General features: G+C 36.7%; 1 protein-coding gene across 1 annotated transcript; it reads left to right on the top strand.

Annotated features, from left to right (window-relative positions):
* The first annotated feature begins 8,943 nt into the window (after nt 1-8,943).
* Nucleotides 8,944-10,432, top strand: LOC107830262 (E3 ubiquitin-protein ligase PUB23-like). Its single transcript, XM_016657772.2, has one exon. The coding sequence runs from the start codon at nt 9,116-9,118 to the stop codon at nt 10,325-10,327; it is 1,212 nt and encodes a 403-aa protein (XP_016513258.1). The 5' UTR covers nt 8,944-9,115; the 3' UTR covers nt 10,328-10,432.
* The last annotated feature ends 9,234 nt before the right edge of the window (nt 10,433-19,666 follow it).

The raw sequence follows: 19,666 nt of genomic DNA, 5'->3' as shown, positions 1-19,666 counted from the left end.
GCTTCTCCGACTGAGTCGAGTCTGGTGGCTGTGGTTGCTATTTAGCTTCCTGTTTTCCTTTGGACTCCGATCCCTTTGTTGACGAAAGTGCCGATACAGGTATTACTTCATCGACCGCGAACATCACTTTAGTAGCATATTGTTCCCCATACACCGTTTTTACTCCATCCGGTGTTGAGAACTTCAGCATTTGGTGAAGGGTTGAAGGGACCGCCCTTATGTTGTGAATCCAGGGTCTTCCGAGTAGTGTGTTGTATCTCATATCGCCCTCGATCACATGGAACTTTGTTTCTTGAATAGTTCCGGCTACATTTACTGGTAGGATGATTTCACCTTTAGTTGTTTCACTCGCCATGTTGAAGACATTGAGAATCCAAGCTGCGGGTACGATATGATCTTATAGGCCGAGCTGCTCCACGACCCTCGATCAAATAATATTGGCCGAGCTTCCTGGATCAATTAAAAAATGTTTAACCTGAATTTTATTCATAATGATAGAGATTACCAAAGTATCATTGTGGGGTTGTGAGATCCCTTCTGCTTCCTTATCATTAAATGATAAAGTGCCTTCTGGAACATAGTCTCGAGTTCATTTTTCCCTGATGATTGATACTTTAGAGCATTTGAACACGGGCCCTTGTGGAATATCGACCCCAACAACGATCATGTGAATCACATGCTGTGGTTCTTCTTGATCGTTTTTCCTATTTGCATCCCCGTCTCTGAAATGATTTCTAGCTCGATCGCTCAAGAATTCTCGAAGGTGACCCTCGTTGAATAGACGGGCCACCTCCTCCCTTGGTTGTCTGCAGTCTTTGGTTCTATGACCATGTGTACCTTGGTATTTGCATATTTGATTGGGGTTTCTTTGGGATGGATCAGTTTGTAGGGGTCTGAGCCATCTAGTATCTTTGATTCTCCCAATGGCTGACACAATACCTGATGCGTCGATGCTGAAGTTGTAATCTGATAATCGTGGTGCTTCTGTGGGATCGGCATGATTATCGAAGCCACTTTTTCTCATGAGCCCTCGAGAGCTCTGTACCCGATCGTTCCTTCGATTATTTTGGATGGGATTGTATCCTGGGCCGTTGTTTCTACGATTTGCGTTGTATGGTTGATACCGATCTCTGTTCGACAGGGGTTCTTTGTCGATATCCCTTTGAGTTCTGCCGACGGACCTGTTTGGATAAACGGAACCGGAAGGGGTCCCCAATTGATCATCCTCGACCCTGATCTTTGATTGATACCGATTATGTACATTGGCCCAGGTTACCGTTGGATATTCAATTAAATTTTGCTTTAGCTGTCGTGATGCCACCAAACTTCGTTCGTTCAAACCTTGAGTAAAGGCTTGAACATCCCAATCGTCTGTGACCGGTGTAGTTCCATGCGTTCCATATGGAACCGAGATGCGGATTCCCTCAATATTTTGTTATCTTTTTGTTTCACCTTGAAGAGGTCCGACTTCCTAATCGCAACCTTTATTGCTCAGGCATGTGCCTTTACGAAGGAATCTGCAATCATGGCGAAGGAATCGATGGAATTAGGCGGTAAATTATGGTAGCATATCATTGTTCCTTTCGACAAGGTTTCTCCAAATTTCTTCAGTAGAACAGATTCAATCTCATCGTCTTCCAAGTCATTCCCTTTTATTGCGCATGTATAAGAAGTGACATGCTCATTAGGGTCGGCGGTCCCATTATACTTAGGAATTTCTCGCATTCTAAATTTCTTCCGAATGGGTTTCGGAGCCGCACTTGGAGGAAAAGGCTTCTGTACGAATTTCTTTGAATCCATACCCTTTAGAATCGGCGGTGCCCCCGGTATTTGGTCAACCCGGGAGTTGTATGTCTCTACTTTCTTGTCATTTGCCTCGATTTTCTTTTCTCCCGATTTAATCCGTTTAGTGAGATCCTCGAGCATTTTCATAATTGCGGGGTCAGTCCCCAATTCGTTGACATTCGACTTTTCCGGCACAGGCTCGGTCCTGTGGACGACTTCTGGCTCGATGCTACTCGGTGTTCGGTGCTGATTTTGTAGTTGTGCTATAGTGGCTTGTTGAGCCTGTAACATTTCAAAAATCAATTGGAGGCTAACTCCACCATCTTCTCCGCCCTGCGTATCTCGACCACCTAATCGAACTTTCATGCTTACGCTACCTTCGGGATCAATGCCTAAATTTGCATTTAGGGCGACATGTGAACTGACATCGATGAAATTTGCAATTGGTGTTCCCTCGAGGTCAGCCAGAGGCGCCTCGATCCCTGGGCGTCTATATTGTCATTTTTCCCGTAAAATCTGAGGTCGTTGTCACCATGTATAGGTGCTGCTTGTGACTTTGACATGTTTATCCTGAAAATAAAGATTCTTACGAGAACAAGTGTAAAGCAGCATGTGTTATCGGAATCAGTATTAAGCAATAACTATTATCTTTGGCCCCGCGTGGGTGCCAAGCTGTTTACCCTTAAAATTGGATAACAATTAAACTTATAATGTGGTTCTTAGGATACGTGATTTCACTTAATACCAATTGATAAATATGAAGATTAATAACAAAAATGAACTATAAAGTAAAGCAAACCAGTGTTAGAATGAAACTCAGCCCTCGAGTTTGGATACCCTCGAACTGGTTGATGCAAGAACAATTAAAATATAACAAGCTGATGAACAATAGTGTAAACGAGAAAGAGAATTATATTGCTTTGATATCTGTGAACAATGTGTGTTACAAATGATTTGAACCCCCCTTTAAATAGTAGAGGAATTTTACTTATGGTATAATTCTAATTACAGAAGGAAATCTCATGATTAGCTAATTAACCGTTTTCGATTTGATCCATTCTGAGATTTACGCCATGATCCTCGACCAGTCACGGATATCTCGTCTTTCTGTTACTGTGCTATCTTCGATCTTGCTCGATATCTGTTTCATTTGGCTTCGATCGCTACTAGCCTCGATCTCGACAGGTACCTCGATTCTGAACTCGGTACCTTATCCTCGTGATTTGTTCCATTACGAGGCCGTCCTTCGATGCAACCTCCCGGTCTCGGTCAAATAGTAAAATCGGGTGGGCCCGGTTTTAACCGTATAAATAGCCGAAAAAATTCACTTTCCCATGATCGCGTGTGGAACGATATTCATGATCGTGGTGAGGGTTGGCCGGTCAGTGAGGGTTGACCGGCAATCGAGGGTTGACCCCTTTGCGATTGCAGAATCATGGGCGTTCTAACGTATTATTGATGATTTTAGGTCATTAATGATTATAGCATGGTCACCAAGAGTAGAACACTTATTTCGAAAGGCCAACCAAGTTGCTGATCAATTTGCAAAATGGAGTTTGAGGTTGGATGGTCAAGAAGACCTTTTCTTTAAATAATTTAAACCATTTAATCATAGTAAGTTGGTGTAATTTGGTATAAATATTCCGTGTGAGTAACTTTTACTTTTTACCATGTAAACAACTTTTACGTATCGAACCTAACAGGGACAAATTAAGTAAACTAGATTTGTTCCCGAGTACTTGCAATAATTCTTATTTTTAGTTTTTAATATATTCCCTTTTCAGAAGAAAAAAAGTATATACATCTAATAATTTAGCAGTGCATGGATATACCCCAATTATTATCATATTCTATTATTTTCTGTAAATGCGCTTACATCTAGAAACAAGTCATGAAAATAAGATATATTTCCAACTTTATCTTGATTTTTCTTAATCTTGTTCGTGTATTTTCATTAGAAGATGTATTTAAGCATCTGTCGACTCATTACCTTATCTTGATTTATTTGAATCTTGTTCCTGACTTTCTATGCAAGATACACATAAGCATCTGACCACGCAATATGCCTTATATATATATAAGATGGGTTACATGTTGGAGCCACTCACATAGATTAATTATGGTAGAAATGACATCAGATAGCCACTCTAAAGGGCTGCTATTTTGGTATTAGGTAGTGCGTTCTGAATTTTAGTTTTGCAAATTCAATATTTCAGGACAAAAATGACATGAATTGTCCTAAAGTTAAGACTTTTAATTTAAAATTTTAGGACAAAATAAGTACTGGCTAATCTCTAAATAACATACCTAAGAATGACTGTGTGCACTTGCCCTATACTTATGTACTCCCTCTGTTTCAATTTAGATGATATAGTTTGACTTGACACCAAATTTAAGAGAAAAAAAAGACTTTTAAAACATGTGGTCATAAAAGCTTAAGGACAAAAGTTTTATGGGGTCATGATATTTGTGTGGGCATAAAAACTTCTCATTAAGGACAAAGTGGGTATAACGAAAGTTTAATGTTAAATTGTTTTCAAATATAAAAATATGTCATATTTTGAAACAGACTAATAAGGAAAGCGTGTCATTCAAATTGAAACGGGAGTAAGTAGTTTTACATTGTCAACGGATAGAACTTAAATTTTAACTTGTTTAAATGTTGAGGCTAAAATAAGTCGTGTTTAACATGAAGGAGGTTAAACTATATCTGTAGGATTATAATAATTTATACAATGAGCGTTTACCAAATTAAACCTTCTGATTAAAACACAGACTCACAGAGTAATAATCAATAGAGATTTAGTACAGAAGTAACCAAGCAAAAGCTAAAGAAATCTATGCATTGCACCAAGTTGAATTCGTCTAAGTTAGATGTTATAACTCTTAAACTAAACCATCATGTAGAATATTTCAACTACAACCTGGTCGTAACTGCAAATTAAAGTGCAAAAATAACCCTCTGGAAAGTTGTTGTGATGTTCGGCCAAAAATGCATATATTTAATTATTATTGTCTCATATTTTAATATTTTTAATCGTCTTTTGAGTATTAATTATATTACTTTATGCTTAATATTATATTTTAATTGTGTAGGAATAAAGCAGTATGAAGATAAAGAGATTTGGAGCAGAATTGAATAAAACATTAAAAAAAAAAAATTAAAAGAATTTAAAAAAAAAAAAAAGGGGGGGGGACACCTTTTGGGGGGACTTTTCCTATTTTATCCGGTACAAAGTTATTTCGTTCCTACACGGTCCTAACTCGTATAAAAGGGGTCCTAAACCTAATTTGGAAAGGATGGAACATACTTTGAAAGAGAATTTACGTAAAGGAACACACACCACGCTTGGAGGAGACTTCTAACTAGTTTTTTTTCTCTTCTTTTCCTTTAATTTTATAGTTTATTAGTTCTAGAGTTTTGGGTGCTACATGAACGTTGTAGTTTGAAACTTGAATTGTTCTTATTATTTTATCATATTGGTTTATTTATTCAATATTGCGCTTAATTAGTTGATTGCTTGATCACCAATTAAATACTATCTACGAATCTAGGGTTGAACTCGGGAAAGAGAATTCTAGATTGCATATAAGATTGAGTAGAGCGAGATCTTGAACTCGAGTATTGGGAATGGATTTGCGGTTAGGATAGGAATATACGTAATTGCCTTGCTTAGTTATTATACATGAATTATTAATGCGTTCTTGTTAGGAATATAGGCGTTAGGTTAGCTTGAATAGACGAGTAGTACTTCGGGAGAAGACTATGTGTAATATTAACCCTGTTAATCAATAAACTAGATAAATTAATTAGACAATTTAAGAGAAAAACTCAACGGGATTGTTGGCTAACCCATAGCTCTAGAATATTCTCTCCCATTGAATTTAACTCTAAGATTGCCGGTTTATTTTCTCTAATTTCTTAGTTTATTACTCTAGATTAGTTTTATAAAATATTTATACTTTAGAAAAGTGCTTGAATAGATTAAATATCTTAGTTTAATTTAGTGAATAGTTAATCACAAGTATATGTGGGTACGATATCTCGACTTATAATCCTATATTACTTGTCGACCACGTATACTTGCGTGTGCGTTTGGGAGCAACAAGTTTTTGGCGACGTTGCCGGGGAATTAGAAATTAACTAGTCTACTAGATTAGATTTTTACTTTTTGTCTATTCAAGTTTTTAAATTTTACCTTAGTTTAATATTTTATTATCTTTGTTGACATGTCATCTTGGAATGAGAATTGGTCGAATATTGGTTATTCTTATTTTGGTGATCCCTGTTCATATTGTGGAGAATCACACTTGTGGAAAAATTATGAATCTCAATCTTATGAGTGAAATTTTTGTAATGTGTGTGGTTGTCAAGGTGGCCATTGGGATAGTTGTCCTAATTCTTTTTACCCTTCTCTGAGCCCTTATTATGATATTTCTAATAATGTTTATGAGTTTGATAGGAGCAATGAAGTGGAGGATATAGAGCGTGTTACCCGTATCATGGACATGATGAGGCAAGTAGCCGAGCAACAAGATGAAAATCAAAAGGCTATACAAAGAAGTGCAACAATCATGAGAATGAAGGCCGAGGCGAACGAAATGGCTAATGTACTTCCTTTCGTTTGTTGAATCCCTAGTTTTTGCACCCTACTTCCTTGAGCATTGTTGCTTAGAATGTGATATTAATTGACAAATTTAAAGAAAGGGATGATTAAGTGAAAAATGGTGATCAACGATAGCTGAAAAGTGATGAAAAGTTCCTCTTAGAAGGAATGTGACATGAAAAAAAAAAAAGAATGAAAAATTACTTTGAAAAAAATGAAACGTTCTTGATATGAAGGAAATATATGTGAAACAATTAATGAAGAGACGCCTGAAAAATAAAATTAAGTGATGAAAATAATGGGTGATGAAGTCAAAAATAAGTGCAAAGTGGCTAGGGAAGTGTAAGTCACTATTATATAATTCTCATACCCGTTCCTTAGCCAACATTACAACCCGTTAAAGTCCTATTTGATTCTATTCGGGCATAATTAATTAGTAGAGATGTATATAATGGGCAAGCCTATGGTTCTTTGTGCATACATGTGAATTCGTTGGGAGTGCGAGAGTTGTTCTTTGACACTAAGTCCTTATATTATATTCATTCTTTGATTTGAGTGTATGGACTATTTATTCTTGTGAGGGCACTTGTTTCATGATAGATAGATGATTTTATTAGCTTCTTTGACAGAGTAGGTGAGCTAGCTTAAATTTGATAAGTTAGAGTCCCTCTTTGAAGCGTATGGCTAATGATTTGAGTTGCTATAGGGCCTAATTGTTAGTATCAACCGAAGTGGTAGTATTTCCAGGCTTGATTTATTGAGAGTGGTTTTAATGTTTACTCGAGAACGAGCAAGAGTCTAAGTGTGGGGTGTTGATGTTCGGCCAAAAATGCATATATTTAACTATTATTGCCTCACATTCTAGTACTTTTAATCGTCTTTTGAGTATTAATAATATTACTTTGTACTTAATATTATATTTTAACTGTATAGGAATAAAGCAGTGTGAAGATTAAGAGATTTGGAGCAAAATTAAATAAAACGCGAAAAAAAAAAGAAAGAAAATTAAAAGAATAAAAATAATGGGGGACACCCTTTGGGTTTTGTCCCCCCAAGTGGAAGACAAGAGAAAAGAAGAGATGCAAAGCAAAGCAAAGCAAAATTTAAAGGAATTGGCGTGAAACATTCTGCATGCAGCGTCAGGGCCAGCGCTAGGCGTTGGTCTGGACGCTAGAGGCAGAGACTTTTTTTATTTTTTGCCCGGGATAAGGTTATTTCGACCTTACACGGTCCTAACTCATATAAAAGGGGCCCTAAACCTAATTTGGAGGGGATGGAACATACTTTGAAGGAGAATTCACGTGGAGGAACACACACCACGCTTGGAGGAGGCTTCTAACTAGTTTTTCTTCTCGTCTTTTCCTTTAATTTTATAATTTATTAGTTCTAGAGTTTTGGGTGCTACATGAACGTTGTAGTTTGAAGCTTGAATTGTTCTTATTATTTTATCATATTGGTTTATTTATTCAATATTGCGCTTAATTATTTGATTGCTTGATCACCAATTAAATATTATCTACGAATCTAGGGTTGAACTCGGGAGAGAGAATTCTAGATTGCATATAAGATTGAGTAGAGCGAGATCTTGAACTCGAGTATTGGGAACGGATTTGCGGTTAGGATAGGAATATACGTAATCGTCTTGCTTAGTTATTATACATGAATTATTAATGTGTTCTTGTTAATTCTAATTCCATGGGAATATAGGCGTTAGGTTAGCTTGAATAGACGAGTAGTACTTCGGGAGAAGGCTACGAGTAATATTAACCCTGTTAATCAATAAACTAGATAAAATAATTAGACAATTTAAGTGAAAAACTCAACGGGATTGTTGGCTAACCCATAGCTCTAGAATATTCTCTCCCATTGAATTCAACTCTAAGATTGCCGGTTTATTTTCTCTAATTTCTTAGTTTATTACTCTAGATTAGTTTTATAAAATATTCATACTTTAGAAAAGCGCTTAAATAGATTAAATGTCTTAATTTAGTTTAGTAAATAGTTAATCACAAATTCTTATAAGTATAATATCTGAATTTACAATCTTATATTATTTATCGATCACGTATAGTTGCGTGTGCCCTTAACAGCAACATGCAAATTTTCATTGCTAAAATAAAACGAGCAAGAGAATTGGTTAGGTCAAAATAGAGAAGAAATCAACTAGAAACAGCCAAAATGGCCAAGTAAAAACCACGGGAAGCGCAGCCGATAAGGAAAACTCTCCTCTACGTAGAGTAGTTGTCTTGTCGGCAACTGTCTCTTTCTCACACTAATATAATAAATAAAACACGAGTTAGATAGAGAAGAAAGGGAAACACGTGTTTTTATTACTTTTAGTGAGAGAAAGTCAAAAGTGTGCTATTTTTCCTACGTACACACACTTGGTCCACGCAAATACACATAATTTATACGCTTCCTCGAGCTGTAAACAATCTTTTAAAATAATAAAATACATCCATTGAAAAGTCTTCTCTTATTTCCCGTGTTTTGACTTTGAAAATGTCGTTCTATTCTCTCACTCATATATAAAAGCAGAACCAAACCCTCTCATTCTTCAAACCAATTCACGACTCATCTCTTCTCAACAACTTCACCTTCTTCATCTACATCAAAAGAATCCTCTTGATTTTGCTCATATATATCTCATTATTAAATCTATAAGCTTCTGGTTTATTCCTATCTTCAAAAGATCTCAAGTCTTAAAATCTTTAAAAATATAAATGGATGAAATTCAAGTACCTCCTTATTTTATCTGTCCAATTTCTCTAGAGATGATGAGAGACCCCATTACAGTCTCAACAGGAATAACATATGATCGAGAAAACATTGAGAAATGGATATTCTCTGCCAAGAATAACACTTGTCCGGTTACAAAACAATCCCTCAAAGGAACAGAGTTGACTCCAAATGTCACTCTCCGACGATTAATCCAATCATGGTGTACTCTCAACGCTTCCCATGGCATCGAAAGGTTTCCTACGCCGAAGCCTCCAATCAGTAAGCCCCAGATCATGAAACTCCTGAAAGAGGCAAAATCTCCTGAAATGCAAATGAAATGTCTCAAGAGCTTAAGATCCATTGCTTCCGAGAACGATGCTAACAAACGCTGCATGGAATCCGCAGGGGCAGCTGAGTTCTTAGCTTCTATTATAAGTAGTAATCCGAATGACGAGGGTTTTGGGTCGTTGACGGGAACTAAAGATGAAGCGCTAAGCATCCTTTACCATCTCAAATTATCTGAACATGGATTGAGATCACTTATTATGGGTGGAAATGGAGAATTCATCGAGTCGTTGACACGAATCATGCAACCTGGAAGCTATGAGTCTAGGGCATACGCAGTGATGCTACTGAAAAAAGCATTTAATTCATTTGAAATTCTGAGTTTAAAGCAAGAGTTCTTCACCCAAGTGGTTCAAGTCTTGAGTGATGAGATCTCTCAGAAGGCGTCCAAAGCATCATTGCAGATTCTAGTGAATGTGTGTCAATGGGGGAGGAACAGAGTGAAAGCAGCGGAGGCAGATGCGGTTAGAGTTTTGGTGAATCTTCTCCTCGATTCGACGGACAAAAGGGCTTGTGAATTGATGCTAATGTTGTTGGATCAGCTTTGTCAAAGTGCAGAAGGAAGAGCTGAGCTTTTGAAGCATGCTGCAGGATTAGCCATTGTTTCCAAGAAAATCCTTAGGGTATCTAAATTGGCAAGTGAAAGGGCTATCAAGATTTTGCATTCAATCTCCAAGTTTTCGGCTACACCAACTGTTGTTCAAGAGATGTTGAATTTAGGCGTGGTGGCAAAGCTTTGTTTGGTGCTTCAAGTTGATTGTGGAAGTAAGACAAAAGATAGAGCCAGAGAAATTCTCAAATTGCATGCTAAGGCATGGAGAAGTTCTCCTTGTGTACCCGTCAATTTATTATCAACATATCCATTTTAGGACTTAGGAGAAAAAATAGTAGTGGACTAATTTTTGTGTACATAAATTATTCTTTTCAGAAAATAGAAAAAATGGACAAAATAGTCCATGAAATTTAATTGTTCACATCCATATCTTCTTTTGATTCATTCATATTCAGCTCGAGAAGAAAAGCTGGGTAAGGGTAGATGCAGGAACACAGCACTCAAAAAAGAAAAAAGAAAAAAAAGTTTCTTTCTTTTAATTTATTCGTATCCCTGCTCATAAATTTTAATTCTTTATCACTCTTACGAAAAAGGAATAAGAGGGAATATAAGAAACGTAGGAATACCAAAGAAAACAACAACAATAACCAAATATAATCCTACTAATGGGGATCTGGGAAGGGTGGTGTGTACGCAGACCTTACCCCTACCCTGGGGTAGAGAGTATGTTTCCGATAGATCATCGGCCCCCCTCCCTCCAAGAACTCCTCACCTTGCTCTTGGGGTGACTCGAACTCACGACGTGTTAGTTAGAGGTGGAAGGTGATGTTATCTAGGAAATAAACCAACGATTCTACTAATTAATTTTAAATTCCTAACCAACCACCTATACGCATATTTTATTTACATGGAAAGTTGTCTTTAATTACTTTATCATATTGCCATGTTTGAACCTGTGAATTCGTAGTCATGATGAGAGCTTAATCCCATGACCTTGATAACCTCTCTGTAACAATAGCTGACCATGATGACTATTGGTTTGAATCTGCATTGATCATCTTTAAGGTGCCAAGTAATGCTATTGATACTTGTTTGAATATGTTGTGCCTTAATGATTCATTCCTGCAACAGTATGATTATGAAATAATTTTTATCTATATATGTATTCGAAGTCAACCCCTTTAGGTTTACTTTATATGTGTTCCGTATTAAGTAGCAAAGTAATCTGTATTCTCTTGTATTATTTTCATTAATAGGAAAGTGTGTGTGTGTGTGTATATATATATATATATATATATATATATATATATATATATATATATATATATATATATATATATTGTGGTAGGTAATACCTTAGTACTTAGTTTGCATTGGAAGGGCCTCATTGGCACTTAAACCCGTAAGGAAAACATGTCGTCAGTGATTAAGGGTATTTGGGAGCGAAATTCGACTTTAGGTTGGGTTGCCGTCCCCGGCACAAGCATTGACCTGGGCCTTGAGTCCCTTGGGAACTTTGAAGTGGCGGGGGATCCAAAGCGAGCATCGACCTTAAGTGGGACTCCCTCCTTAGCTCCTAATTTATTGACACATCCAGTTCTTTAAGGGTTTAGTGTTTAATGACAACAAAAGGTTTTCAGTGCGAATTATTTTCTAAGTAAAGCCACCACATTAATATATATTTTTCTCTACCATATTAATCTTATTCGTGCTTCAATTATCTGTTTGTGTATTTGTCATATGCATCAAAGTATGATATGTAGTTAGAACACGCTGAATATATTTGATATATGTCTAATGACCTTCTTATTTTTGACATGTACATCTGTTTGGGCCTCTGAATTCTTGATGAGCTCAGACCCAATTCCAGCCTTATTGCATCTCGTCGAGGAGTCCAAAGCCAGTTATATTCATGTCTCTTCACTGTTGGGCCTACCTTCTTGGTGCCTAATCACAGAGTCCAGTTAGGTATACAGTAAGCAGCATTCCTTATCGCTAGTCAAAGAATTTTACAAATAATTGATCCCAAACTTACTCTAAATCCTATGGAGCTACCTTAGGTAGATTTTAAGCAGTGCCTAACACTTTCTCCTTAGAAGAACAAGAACCCTTACCCATAATTTCACCGGTTAGAAAACTAATAATAAGAACATGACTTAGTAATAAAATAGGTACCCTAGTATACCTTTAAATATTATGTGGCAACTCTCTTTCATCAATAACAGAGAAATCACAAGTTGAATCATGTCTTGACTAGTGCAAAATAGGGTGCAACACATATAATGACCACATCTGACGCCACCACCTTAGATCTACCGTGAAAAGCATAAAAATGATCCTGACCTTTACCGATCTGTGCTTCTCCTCTAGGACAATCACTAATTGGATGAACTTCATCTCTAGTTGGCTGGCATGTGGTGTGGCAACTGGACTAGAATTATAGTCTGAGTATACTTATGAGATATACCACTCCGAACTTTGGGATAATCCATCCTAATATGCCTCGATTCTCACACTCAAAGCATTCTCTCTACTGGCATGGTTGTTGGGACTGAGTCTGTCCCTGATGACCAGAATAACCGCCGAAGTAACCATGAGCCGGAGGCACACTGTAGAATCCCTGCCCCGAACAGGGAACAATGAGAACCATTACTAACTGGAGCACCGTGAGAAGTCTAAAGTGTTGTGTGAATCGGTCTACTAGAATTACCTCTACCAAAATGACTCTTGCCTCCAGACAAGGCACCACCAAATCCTCCTGAATGACAAAGCCTCTTATACTTCATTGTATCTCTCCCCTGACTACGAATACGCTTAATCCTCTATGCTATCTCTACTACCTGATGGAAAGTATTCGATGTCTCGATCTCTCTAGCCATACTGAGCTTAATTCTAAAATTAATCCCCTCAATGAATCTCATTACCTTCTCTGCATTAGAGGGAATCAAGAAATACATAACGAGACAAACCGGTAAACCTCATCTCATACTCAGTAGCAAACATGCCCCCCTGAGGCAAATACTCAAAATGGATGCGTAACTCATCCCTCATAGTAAGTAGGATAAACTTATCCTAGAAGAGAGTCGAAAATTAGTCCAAATGAGAGGAAGTGACCCTGCTGACCTACCATAGTTATAAGTCTTCCACCACTTCTTAGCTGGCCCTCTTAATTAAAAAGTAGTGAAATCAACTCTATTGAACTCTACAAGGCCCAAATTGCGCAAAATCCCATGACACATATCCAAGAAGTCTTGAGCATCAGTTATGAGATCACCATCAAAATGTGGAGGATCTAACTTTTGAAGCCAATCTATCCTCTTATGCTCATCCACAGACGTAGCAGGCCTAACCTCCGGCCTAAATACGGTAATAGGCTGAACTACCCCAACTGCTGGAATAGTTGGAACTCCCGAAGTCTGAAACATAGCATTTACCTGCTCTGGAATGTGAGTAGTTGGGCTTTGGGCGCGCCCACTAGCCTGAGAAGTAGCGGGGAATGCGGGAATCATCCCTACATGTGATAAACCCTCAAAATAGCTCAAAATCCAGAACATGGTTTTCTGAAGCACTAGAGTAGCAATAATACCCTTGAGAACCTACGTTGGTATTGGTAGGACAACCTGATCCACCACTGGAGCTGCAGGTGGCTCGTCAGAAGCATCTCTATCACGAGCACAAGTAGTTGTGGCTACTCTAGCTCTCGCGAGTGCTGTCATACATGCCCTGGTTTGAGCTCCAGCCCTGCCCCGACCCCTGCCTCTTCTGGCTCCTGCCTGAGGTACTGGATCCTGCTCAGTCACTACTGATGCATGTGTCTTCACCATCTTTGAGAGAATAAAAAATAAAAATTCAAACTTCAAGATGAAACAAAGAATGCACGATAAGGAAAGAAAGAAGAGAAGCTTCCTAAATGCCTTGTAGCCTCTCGAAGATAAGTATAGTCGTCTCCATACCGATCCGTAGGATTCTACTAGACATTGGCTCATATAACTCATGAACCTAGAGAGCCGATACCAATTTTTTCACGACCCAAAATAGGTCGTGATGACACCAAACCTAACTTGCTAGGTAACACTACTAAGAATTCGAGCAAAACCGTCTAAAAAACCCGACCAAAGTGGGTCAGTAATGGCCAATAACCGTCCAAAACGCGATCATTTATGTGTGAAAGGTATTTTGAATGTCGGAAGGGCATACCGACCAAGGTTGGTTGGAAATTACCGATCAACTTTGGTCGGTCAATTAAATTCAAAAAAAAAATTGCTGAAAAAATCGACCAAAGTTGGTCGGTTTTTTCCGACCAAAGCTGGTCGGTATTTTAATTATATAATTAAAAGATGCACCATCTGAGAATCGAACCGGGGTCTGTACTGTGGCACGATACTATTCTACCACTAGACCATTGGTGCATTTTATTTTAAGACTGTCTTTTATTTTATTTATACTCTTTAATTGTATTTTTGCACGAAAATAACCGACCAAAGTTGGTCGGTTTTATTAAAAAAATAAAATTACCGACCGAATCCGGTCGATTTTTTAAAATGACCAGCCGAATTAACCGACCGATTTTGGTCCTTTTTTTAATGTTAATTTTAATGTATTTTAAATGAAAAATCAATCAAAGTTGGTCGGTTTCTTGAAAAATAAATTTCGCGGGACTCAAAAATAGTTTTCCACATTTTTGCGCCAAAGAAAACTGACCAAAGTTGGTCGGTTTCGGTAAAAAAAAAAAAAAATTAAAAAACCGACCAACTTTGGTTGGTTTTTTGGTCAGTTGTTTGACCGACCGAAATTGGTCGGTTGATCGTGGTCAATTTTTTTCGAACTTCTAGTAGTGTAAGCCCACACATTTAAACAGCCAAGCCAATACAAAATAAAGTGTAATCAGCTGCTATAATATAAGTAATGCATACATAAGTATAACCTCATCAACCAGGTACATAATATACTATATCAATCTCCCAAAATTCAGCAGTACAAAGTCATGAGCTACTAAAGAGAATACAAATGAGTCTAAAAGATAAAAGTATTATCTAGAAGAAGATAAACAGTAGAATAGATAAGAAGGGGACTCCACACGCTGCGAATCCAACATAATAACTTACTGCGAAGTCTTTAACAAGACAATCTACTAACAACCCTCCTGGACACCATCGGGACCAACACCAGGATATGCATAAAAATAAATAGAAGTATAGTATAAGTACAAAGTCAATGCATACTTACATATCAAGTCTGATCCTGATAAAATAGTGGCGAGGTTAAGACAAAATGATACAAATTTTCATAACCTATTTAAATCACAACAATATACGACAAATGGAGAAACAACCAAGAAACCACGAATGTAAATAGTAAGATACTCAATTAAGAATCGGCTATTAAGCATACCTTTTAGATAAGTTCATCAAGAAGGCAAGTAAGGCACAGAATCAACATATGTGGATGATATGCATCAATTAGTATGTGTATGCATGTCTCTATGTCTAAAATGTCTATGCATGTCTAAGCCTCCACCTTTACCTCAACTGACACCTCTCAAGTGCCCGACACCTCTAGGTGTCCAATATCACTATGCATACCCGACCCAAGGGTAAAATGGATAATCACGTAACTCCGAAGGGATGAATCCGGATTTATGTGCCTAGCAATATAACTCCATAATAAATCATTAATATCTCAGAAAATTAATCATCAAACTGCATAAAATGTATCATCATGCCAAATCGTAATAATCACATGGAATATCCAATCGTACCAACCTTAGTCCATAACAGAGTACGTGCCAGCCTTATATGAATAAGAAATAAGCATGTACGATGCATATGGATAGAGAAATCAACATGCAGCGATATATGCATATGTACAAGTATGACCACGACTACAACACGTTATCCAACATACCATATAGCCTGTTACTTCTAATTAAAGCATCAAAAAGCCTAAACCTAATCTTTGGCATGAATAAATTTGCTCACAGTCATACAACAAATAAGGCATAAAATAAGAAGAAATATATCTCAAACTAGGCACAAAAAGGTCTAAATTTCACCCTAAATATGACATAACCTTGGCGCCCGCATATACGCTAGTCACCTCGCATATACGTCGCTCCCAAATATGTACTACTTTGCATATAAGTCTATTTTATGGAAAATTCTCTCAAATCAAGGTTAGCCAAGCTATATACTTTATTCGGACTAGGTTTCAACTTTCCAATATGCTTTTTCCTCTATCATTGCCCTCCAAACGCTCCAAATTTATTCAAATAATACTTAACAAGGTCAAATAAATTCATAAAAACCAAGTCCAAATAATAAAGGCTGAATGTTTAATCAAATCTCAAAAGTCAATAAAAAGCCAACCTAGGCCCATATGGTCAACCCGAGTCCAAGGTCAAATCTCATTGACCCATAATCCCAGGAGTCTAAATGTATGATTAGTTTCCAAATTCGAGTCCAATTCGGTATTCAAAACCTCAAAATCTATTTTCTTAAGTCTTAGACAAGAATACCAAATTTATCTCTTAGATTTCATATTTTATGTACAAAACTACATGGGGAATCAAGGTTTATGAAAAAATTAAAGTAAAAATTACTTATCCTCAAGATTGGGGTAAAATCCCTCTTCAAATTCTCCTCCCCGCACTCTAAATCTAAAAATAGTGTAAGTAAGCTAAATCTTAAAATCTGGACAAAATACACTCTTAGGCCGAAAATGTACATCGCGATCGCGACATGTACCTCACGCAATCGCGAAGACAAGTGACTGAGGCCAACCCGACCGAGATGCTCCCCACATGTTTGTGAAGAACAACTACACACACACCTACGCGATCGCGACCTCTAGAATGCGTTCGCAAAGAACAAGTCCTTGGCTCCCATAATCCTTTTACGCGATCGTGAGACTCAGCTCCCCGAATGCGATTCAATGAAATGCATCAAATTTGCAATTGTAATTTTTTCAAAATGCTCTGAAACCACCCCGAGACACACCCGAGCCCCTCGAAAACCCATCCCATCACCCTAACAAGTTCATATACCCTATACAATCTTGTCTAAAGGATCAAAATACTAAGAACAACATCAAATTAAGAATCAAGCAACAAACAAAAAATCTCAACTTTCTCAAGTTCAAAAATTCAACTTTCGATTAGAAGTGCCGAATTAACCCTGGGCTACCTGAGACCCGAACCGAACATACGTAGAAGTTCAAAATCACCATACGAACTTATCTGAATTTTCAAATCACCAATCCGAGCTCGTTAACCTAAAATATAAAATTTGGTTAATTCTTCCAACTTAAAGCTTCTAGTTTGGAACTACGTATTCCAAATCACTCGCGAATCCTTCAGGAATCAAACCATCCATACCCGCAACTTATAAAATACCAAAGCAACCTAGTGGAATCATAAAATAGGGAAATAGAGTTGTAAAATTCAAAATGATCGATCGGACTGGACTGTTACATATTCCTCTCTCCCAAAATTTCAAGATAAAATAAGTAACATTAAATCAAATTTTAAGGAGGTGGCTCTTGCAACTATAATTAAAAAAATCAAGTTGTAGATTCTATTGAATACTGAATAAGTAGGAATGCAAAACCCAATAAGAAAGAGTAAATTTCATAAGAACTCAAATATTCTGCATTTAAGTGCATTCATCATCTATTTTCCTTCTTTCCTATTTTGACGCTCCCTAGTAGGAGTGGCAAACGGGCGGGGCGGGTCGGATATGGTTCGGGTCAAAAATGAATAATGAAAAAATGGATAAATTATTCGATCCGACACATATTTAATACGGATATAAAACGGGTTAATCGGCGGATAATATGGGTAACCATATTATCCATGACTTCTTGCATATGATCACTTTTGGGAGAATTTTTAGTCTCCCTAACTTGAGGAACCCCCATTTTGAGGCTTTACAAATGTAAAAATTAGACCCATTGGTTGTCCATTGGTTACCCATTGGTTATCCATTTTCTAAATGGATAATATGGTTCTTATCCATATTTGATCCGTTTTTAAAAAGTTTATTATCCAACCAATTTTTTAGTGGATAATATGGGTGGTTAACTGTTTTCTTTTAACCATTTTGTCACCCTTACTCCCTCATATCCCAGTCACATCCACACTCTGAATCCCATTTCCAGAAAATCCTAATCAGAGGAAATAGATACTCCTCCATTTCAATTTATGTGAACCTATTTTCTTTTTAGTCTGTGCCAAAAAGAATGACCACTACAATTTACCTTTATGCAATGATTTATAGCCACACAAAATATATGTGCCTCATTTTACACCACAAGTTTAAAAGTCTTATCTCTTTTCTTAAATTCTGTACCCAGTCAAATGTGTTCACATAAATTGAAACGGAGGGAGTATATTTTTTCGAGATCTGTGTATTTATATTTCCTCACAATTTAATGAAAATATTAGATTTTTAAAAGTATAATCACCCATCATCATTCAACAAGGAGCTTGTTCTATATCATCTTTTTTCGTGGGTTAACATTTGCCGTACGCTTCAACATACAAAAGAAAAAGAAAGAAAAACAAAGGGAAAAAAATTACAAAAAAGAATTTACGGTTCATTTGATTGCGTGCATTACGATTACTCATATATATCGATTCCACTCCTGTGGCGATTGCATGTGTACTTTTAGAAATAAAGCTTTTTAATTAAATATACACGTGGCGGTGTGCGTATATCATTACCTGACAAAATTTTTGTTGCTCAATTTCAAGATGGTATTTATTTAATTCGAAAAAGTCCAACTTCAAATTACAATAATATGGTCCAAGTTCGAACAAGCAACACCCAAGTGCAAATTAGCCAAAAATGATGGCTCCAATATATTAATTAGAAATGTCAAATAAGTTCACACAGAAATATATATTATTCTATGAGAGTCGTATGGAGAATTCAAGAATCGTCAGATTAGTGGCTCAGATTAAAGTCCAATGATATTCAAAGCTCAACCACTTGATGCTTAATTATTTCTTTTAGTGTGACTTGTGTGTGGCAGTCATGTCCCTTGTTAGAAAAATGAAATTGTATAGCCGATTGAAAAATAATAGTCAAAAAAATATATAATTTTTTTTTATATTTTTTGTATATATATATATATATATTTTATATGTTATATACAAAAAATTATATAAATTTTATACACTTTTTCGATTACCAAATACAAATAATTTCTAGCGCGAGTTAAAAGTGATAATACTCCTATAAAGGGCCGATTTACCTTAATACCTTGAATCTTCTAGCTCGCAAAAAAGTCCACCAGGCTCTTACCAAGAGTTTTCTCAATAATTATGATTTCAAATCCAATCGTGTGTACAGAGAATATTAGTTTTTGACTATGTATATCTATTATCTAATGCAAATGGATAAAATATCCAAGTGTCCACCCAATTTATTTATTTAAGAATGGGTTGGATAACTTATCCATTTAATCCAGATAAAATGTAAATCAATCTATAGTATCCACTCAAAAAAATAAATAGCCTCTGGGTCAAAATGGGTTTCACCTAATGATGCCCATCCTTTCAAAGTGAAATACTCTTCTACAACACAAGCTTTTGATTCTTTGAATTCTGAAAGTGAATGTTAGAATTATATTTCTCTTTGCTTTCTAATATATTAGT

This window comes from Nicotiana tabacum, chromosome 2 (assembly GCF_000715075.1).
Source record: "Nicotiana tabacum cultivar K326 chromosome 2, ASM71507v2, whole genome shotgun sequence".
Lineage (NCBI taxonomy): Eukaryota > Viridiplantae > Streptophyta > Magnoliopsida > Solanales > Solanaceae > Nicotiana > Nicotiana tabacum.
This window is presented reverse-complemented; position numbering and strand designations above follow the sequence as displayed.